Here is a 7,661-nt window from a genome sequence, read left to right as displayed (position 1 = left end):
TTACCAAAATAAATGGGTGTCTCAATCAGTCATAAATAGGCTGGATGTCAATAAAAATGTAAGTTGAATAGTTAAAATAAATAAATGCGAATAAAAATAATATGACTACAAGGAGAGAAGAAGAAAACGCGCTTTATTATGATTCATGTTCATTAGCACTTTGAGATTACTTATGTAATGTAAAGTGCATTATAAATAAAATGTATTATTATTATTATTATTATTATTATTATTATTATTATTATGTGCGTTAGCATTTCCTTTGCGCATGCGTCAACTGAGGAACGGTCCTCCTGTTGCTGGGGCCTCAAAGTGCGGTTATTGTTGGTTTCGGGGTGTGTCCAGAGGTGAGGTGAGCGAAGTATCAGCAGCCAACATCAGACTGTCAGTCCAAGTCCAACTTCAGGGTGAAACGATGTTGAGCTGATTTTAGAACAAGGTTGAGATATAGCTCAGAATTCCTGGGTTTGTTCTTTCTTTTTATATTTATCGCGTGTGTTTCGAACCTCTGTTCACACATTTTCCTCGGACCCGGAGGATTTTATCCGAACACCATGCGGAGTCTACCTGTCGCTCTCCTCCTTTTCTCCTTTCTCAAAGGTAGAAACTTTCTGTTCTTTACCGTTTGGTTTCATGATGTTTTTTAAATCATGTCAAGTGAATTTATTCATGAAAACATTTCGTTCATTAGTTTGGCGTTACTAAACCCCAAAGTATCGATCACGTGACTTTTAAACAGAATTTAAAAAAGAAACTGAAAGGTATTTTATTCTTTCACCTGATAGATGAAACAACCAGTTGAGTATGTAGTTTAAGCTATTGGTGGTGAGGCAGAAACTCTATTTTGTTCTTTTGTACTGTTTATTTATTATCAGTCCAACTAGGGGGCAGCGATCCTCGGATTAAATAAACTGTCACCACCAACTGGAACATTTCCAGCATCTTTATGAATATCGAGTTTCTGCTGTGTCAAATTAACTTCAAATCAAGGATAATCTCATTCCACCTGTTGATTGTTAGTTTCACAGTAAGCCACTTCCGGTCTGTGCCACTGGTGTTTCTAGTTTATCCACTTTGAAATGAACTCGAGAGAATCCCTCACACACACTTATTGTTTCACCACACGTTATTTTCCTCTGAACTAATAACACATCTGGATGATTTCCTTTCAGTTCAAGCTTTATTCAGCTGTGAATTGAGTAATGTGTTTTCTCTACAGTGTCTGAATGTGTAACGGTGTCTGTGGCTCAGAAACAGCAAAGCACAGCTCTATTTGCTAATGTGGTCCTCTACTGTGACTACTCTACCTCTGCCAACATCCAAGATGTTCTCCTCACCTGGGTGTACAAGTCCTACTGCATGGATCCTGTGCTGGACTACTACTCCACAGGTAAACACCCTCCAGGTTACAGGGGATGACACCTAATCCAGACAGATAACTGAGGTCTTGGAGGCTACAACCTAAATGTTGGTATCAGTTCTATTTGCGGGCTTTTTGTAAGAGATAAACATCGAAGCCACAGTGAAACCAAGAAGAAAACTCTTCCTCTGCCGGTTGCCAGGATGATTAATCTCTCTGAACTGTTCTGTTTACTGTACACCAATGTTTAAAAATAATCTGACTCTTGAGTCGTCCTGGTCGTGGTAATCTTGGCTCCTGATCAAGGAAATCTGAGCATTTAGTATTATGTTTATTACATATAACACTCTGTTTGGAAAAGTAGTGTTATGTGTTAAAGTGGTGGTTTGGTGTTCTATGAGAAATGTGATGATGAGCAGAGAAGGTGTTTTGGAAGGAATCCAGCAATGCAATATATGTCAGAATACTAGAGAGACAACATGATACGATATGACAACGATGCTAAACGCCAGACAATATTTGCTATTTTTAAGACTAAATTTCAACAGGAAAACTCAGGCCAGCCTCTTCAAGACACATCCAGCTTTATCATAAGATCTATACCATCCAAATGAATGTGGTAAAAACCTGTCGAAGCAGCAAACCCTCTACTGAACATTGGTGGTTAGGGTTACTGTGAAGGGTCCTGTTGGGCCTTTTTGGCCTGTGGGACTCCAGAGGGAGATGATCGTTACCAACAGTCCCCGTGGAATGTGGCATGGGTGGTCGCAGAAAAAAAACCTGGGCGTGGGAGGAGTTTGGTGAGACCATGGAACAAATATGGCTTCGAGGAGATTCTGTTAAACTTCAGAAGGGAAAGCAGTGCGCTACCAGCACTGTTAATGGTGGGGACGGTGTACTGTTGACCTGGTAGTGGATTGGTGGGTGGAGTACTTCAAAGACCTCATCAATCCCACCGGCATGTCTTTCAGTGAGGAAGCAGAGTCCGGGACTTTGGGTTGGGCTCTCTAATCTCTGGAGCTACAGTCATTCAGGTGGTCAAAAAACTCCTTGGTGGCAAAGCCCTGGGGGTGGATGACACTCCCCTGGTGGATCACACTCCCGAGCCTCTCTGGTAAAGTTGATCTATGTTCCCACACTCACCTATGGTCCGTGACCGGAAGCATGAGATAGCGAGTACAATCTCTAAAATGGGCCATTCCCATCTGTACCGGGTCGGCCCGGGCCGGGTAGCGTAGGTTGTTTACATATCTGGGTGGCCTGGTATTTTTCCGGGCCAACCATGTCTCATTCTCAGCCCTCTTCTCGAGGGGGTCTGCTTCAGGCCGACCAGGGCCAACACACCCACTGCTGACAGCAAATTCACACCTTCCATTAGAGCAAGCCTCTGATTGGTGGGTAGAATCAGCCCACATGGGCTTAAGGCAAGGATGTGTGGAATCAACCGGGCCAGGCTGGGGCCGACTGGGGCTACCCGGCCCGGGCCGACCCGGTACAGATGGGAATGGCCCATTAGATATATCGCCACAAGTGGCCAAAATGAGTTTTATCCGCAGGGTGGCTGGGCTCTCCCTTAGAGATAGGGTGAGAAGCTAAGTCATTCAAGAGGGGCTCAGAGTTGACCTGCTGCTCCTCTACACCAAGAGGAGGCAGTTCAGGTGGCTCATGCATCTGGTGCCTCATGGACGCCTCCCTGGTGAGGTATTCTGGGCACAGCCAAATGTGAGGAGACCTGTAGGAAGACCCAGGACACACTGTTTCTCAACTGGCCAGGGAATGCCTTGGGTGAGGTGGTGCTGGCCAACCCCCCATTCCCAACCTAACCATGGATAAGCGGATGAAAATCGATGGGTGGGTGGATGAATGGCTGTTTGCATGTTGATAATCAATAAAGAATCAATACACTGCTTTCAAATATCGACAATAACTCAAAGTAATGCTGTATTTCAGTGTTTTGATGTTTCTGTACATCCTTAATGAGCATAATAACAATGTTGGCCAGATTGATGTAATGGTAGAAACTTTGTGTCATGAATGGTAGAATGAATGTTTTTTTTTTTTTTTTTTTGGGAAAACCTTTTTTTCAGCAAACTCTGCTGCACCAGCATTTTTAATTTGATGTCGTCCGACAAAAGCAAGGTTATGGACAAGATGTTGGCCAATAACAGGAGCGGCCCAGAAGTCTTTTCTTGTAATCCGAAGAAGCCGCAGCATTCTTTCTGTTTTACTCTTAATAGTGGGTAAAGAAGGCTAAAGGCTAATATTGAGCTAACAATGCTAATAGTGAGTTAGAAACAAATATACCTTCTTTCCATCACCAATAACTCGATATTACAGTAAAATGTGTTTAACTTACTGTGTATGAACCTTCGCTCGTCGGTACACTCGTTAGATGACAGGATGTCTTTCTTACTTGGTGCTTCTTAAAAGCTGCTGTTCTAGTTGTTGTGTATGTAATGTTGTTTGTTTTGTTTTTTTCGTTTTTCCAGCTTACCAGGCTTCACTAAAAATGGGGCAGGATCCGTCAAATGACTGTCCAGATAGTCAGCGGACAATTCGGACTGTAATCCAGAAGAAAGGGACCCAAGAGCCAATCCTGGGAAATGATTACCGGAACCGCAGGATTACCATCCAAAACAGTGAGTTCATGCTCTTTTAGACAAAATGTAGGTAAATGTATGTTTCAGAGCAGCTTCATATGATCTTGATCACTTGAGCAAATTTTAAAAAGTTGTACTTGGTGAACTAATCTAAATGTTGGTGTGTTTCTACAGAGGCAGACTTGTCCATCACTGAGGTGATGTGGTGGGACAATGGAGTTTATTACTGCACTGTTAACGCTGCTGGAGACACAAGTGGAAACCCAGAGCAGCCAGTCAAACTCATTGTTTACCGTAAGAAACTGAAGATTGATTGTTTGACATTACTAGGCCATGATTTGAGCTCTTATTATTGACAAAATCAGTCAAATTGTTTCTAAAATCAAAGCACTCAAATGTCTGTCATTAACTCTGACCACTTCTTTCTTTTTGTGTGTTTCAGATTGGTTAACAGTATTGTTCATCATCCTCGGCGGCATCCTCCTGCTCATGCTCTTCTGTATTTGCTGCTGCCAGTGCTGTCCACAGAAGTGCTGCTGCTATGTCCGCTGTCCCTGCTGTCCGCAGACATGCTGCTGCCCGGAGAAAGGTAGAGCCTTGGCAAACAGGCATCCCTCACACAGATCAGCATGTAAAGCTTATGGAGAGCTATGTGAAAATGGTAGTGCTCAAAATCAAATAAATGATTTGTCGTCTTTCAGCTGTTATGAGGCATCGTATGATGAAGCAGGCTGAGAGGGCCATGTCTCCATGGTTAGGTGGACAGCCTATATATGCACCTATGAGCCAAGCTCCATCCCAGATTAACCCTGTGCTTTATGCAGGTCAGTTTATCACCATGGTGAATCACTAGTAGCTGATCTGACACTGATCCAGATATACAGTACCTCTGAGTCCATACCAACTAACTTTTTTTTTCTGTTCAGGATCCGTCTCAGGGAAAAACATCCCTCTAAACCCCATGCCCCTTCCTCCACCTCATTCTACAGCATACAGCATGCCTCCTGCCAATGGCGTCCACACTCCTGCCAATAACAACCAGATGCTTGATTATCTGGAGAACCAGGTGCGGGGAATGGACATGTCAAGTCCACTGCTACAGGTATGGTGTCTAAGTTTAAGACCACTAATGCTTCTTAATCTCTTGTTGATACTAGGGATGGACAATATATCTGCATCAATATCGGCCAATGTTAGTCATTTTTTAACATATTGATATCGGTTCGGTAAATAAAACCAGGCCAATATTAACAACCGATATTTTTTCTATCTCGTCTCCATTTGTTTGCCTGTTTCAGAGGGTGGGTGGGTGGGGGGGTGGGGTGGGGTGGGGTGGGGTGGGGGGGGGGTGATGTGTATTTTAGTCACGTGAACAGTGAATAAAATCATCTCAGAACTGTAAATGTGTGTGTTATATGTACATAATAACGTAAATTCAGCTTTAATCATTTTCACTCTATACAAAATCTGCTGATTTTAGAAGCATTAATGTCAGCATAGCGGTATCGGCAAATAATGGTTATTGGCCATAACGGTGATCTTAATATCGGATATTGGTATTGACCCAAAAATTTCATATCGGTGCATCACTAGTTGATACTGTAGATACATCTACACAGATGATCATTCGCTGAGCAAGCCGGTTAGTTTGAAGAAAATAACGATTTGTGAGCATCATTGTGTTCGCTCACGGTTTTAATTAAAATTTTTGTCATAAAAATGTGTAATTCCACCAGCAGTTGGTTTTTAGTGTTAATTAAATTTTTATATTTCTGTCTTTTGGTGTCCCATTAGTCCCAGCCACCTCACACCATGCAACAAATGCCCCCTCCTGCTCAGCACATTCCTGTCAACATCCCGTTTTCCCCTGGCCCTCCCAGTATGATCTCCGCTCTTGATGGTCCAACAGAGCGCCGTGTCATCACACTTCCACCAATAAGGCAACAAGGAAGGGTTGCGCCCCCAGCACCCAAGTCTCGCCCTCCAAGCTCCAGTGAGAGCAGCCGCAGCGGCTTCAGTCGCCGGGACGATCGGGGGTCAGCTGGGAGACGTTACCCCTCCCCAACCAGATCTAGAGGTATTCCTCGGAGCTACAGCGAGGAGTCACTGGGTGGGAGGAGTCGCAGCAGGTCACAGGCAGGCACAAACCAGAAGCGCTCCCATTCCAGGGATGACTTGTTTGACAGTAGGTCCAGAGGAAACTACTCTCCCCCAGCATCAAGACACCCAGGATCCTGGAGCTCTGAGGAGGAGGACTACAGCAGGAGGAGAGGAGGAGGAGCAGGAGGAGGAGGCTGGTCTGACAGACCTTCGTATACGGAGTACGAACCAGGACAGAAACCAAAACGTTATTCTGTAAGGCACTGACTGTTTTAGAAGATTCCTACAGTAAATAAAAGACTTGCACTGATGGATGAAGCTAATCTAATGTTGGTGTTTGTTTCAGGACAAGAGTTCCCGCAGCGGCACCAGCGTTGTCATCTAAACCCATCTGCTCGTGCAGATATGCACGTCCCACTACCCTTGTTATCTGGTAAACTTTAAAGTCACAGTTTGTATCTTTAAAGGAATAATGCATCCACTCTTTGTTACCTCTATGATAAGCAAAAGGCTCCCAAAAGGATTCATGTTGCATGAAAACACTCAGAAGGTAACCAGTTCATTTGCCTGTTTGTTTGCATTTTATTATTTAGGACATTTGACTGTTGAGGAAATTCCCAATCCTACTTTTCTCTGCTGGACTGTATTTTTAAAATATGCTGAGCAGATGAAGACACTGTGTAAATGTAAATATTGGTTATTCTCATGTGTTAGTTGGTCATGACATGGATATGGTCAATTCTATGGTGTAATTTAATCAAATGGGCACAACGTCCAAATTATATTCTCTCAAGGTCAGAAAAAAAACTGTGATCGTAAAAAAAAAGTATGAATGGAACTCAGGAAAATTTGAAGGCTTTTGAACGATATGCTATTTGTCATCTTCTGGATATCATGAAGGAACTGCAGTAAATGTGCTTTCTAATGTGAATTGTGAGCTCTAAAATAAGCTGTTTGGCAGGATTTAGAAGTTGTTTTTTACCCTACATGCAGTAAATTCCATATTTTGCACTTAGTGCTTGTCAGCAATTTAAAACAATTAGCGTAAATAAATGATCTTGTTTGGTAGCGATGTAGGAAATGATGTGAATATTACAGGTCTGTTGGACACTACGGCGTATTTTCCACCATTGATTTTTCTTTTGTTTTTATTGCTGTAGAGCCAGTTGGGATTTACTATAATAAACTTTGTAACTTTTAGGAAAAAAGTCTGTTTTTTTTCCCCTTGATATAATAAAAAGTCCAAATGTGCTAATATTTAGCTTCAAAAGAAGCTTCTTGTCCTAAAATAATGATGAAAACTGGTCCATGCATTTGTCTTATCCCACTGTCCTTTTCAGTGATCCCTCTGGGACAGAGATGGTGGTTTGTCCCTTAGGTCCACCTAGCAGGGGTATGGTGGTGCTCACTCCTTAAAAATTGATATAAAAAAAATGTGGGGTCCATTGGACCCCGAATACGAGAGAAGCCATTTTAGCATTTAGTTCAATTAGGTTCTTAAAATCTTTAGTTGGTTGAAAACACTGCAGCCTGGGTTGAACCGAGGAAACGCTCCCAGCTAAATATGTTGAATTTAAAATTCTTCTGTTTGTTTTTAAAGC

General features: G+C 42.7%; 1 protein-coding gene across 1 annotated transcript; it reads left to right on the top strand.

The window, feature by feature from the left end:
• The first annotated feature begins 167 nt into the window (after positions 1-167).
• Positions 168-7,269, top strand: LOC107381676 (immunoglobulin-like domain-containing receptor 1). Its single transcript, XM_015953473.3, has 9 exons — positions 168-600; positions 1,220-1,390; positions 3,850-3,999; positions 4,135-4,254; positions 4,403-4,549; positions 4,662-4,784; positions 4,887-5,062; positions 5,755-6,315; positions 6,407-7,269. The coding sequence occupies exons 1-9, from the start codon at positions 555-557 to the stop codon at positions 6,443-6,445; spliced, it is 1,533 nt and encodes a 510-aa protein (XP_015808959.1). The 5' UTR covers positions 168-554; the 3' UTR covers positions 6,446-7,269.
• Positions 7,270-7,661: the final 392 nt, after the last annotated feature.

Source organism: Nothobranchius furzeri, chromosome 9, assembly GCF_043380555.1.
Source record: "Nothobranchius furzeri strain GRZ-AD chromosome 9, NfurGRZ-RIMD1, whole genome shotgun sequence".
Taxonomy (NCBI): domain Eukaryota; kingdom Metazoa; phylum Chordata; class Actinopteri; order Cyprinodontiformes; family Nothobranchiidae; genus Nothobranchius; species Nothobranchius furzeri.
This window is presented reverse-complemented; position numbering and strand designations above follow the sequence as displayed.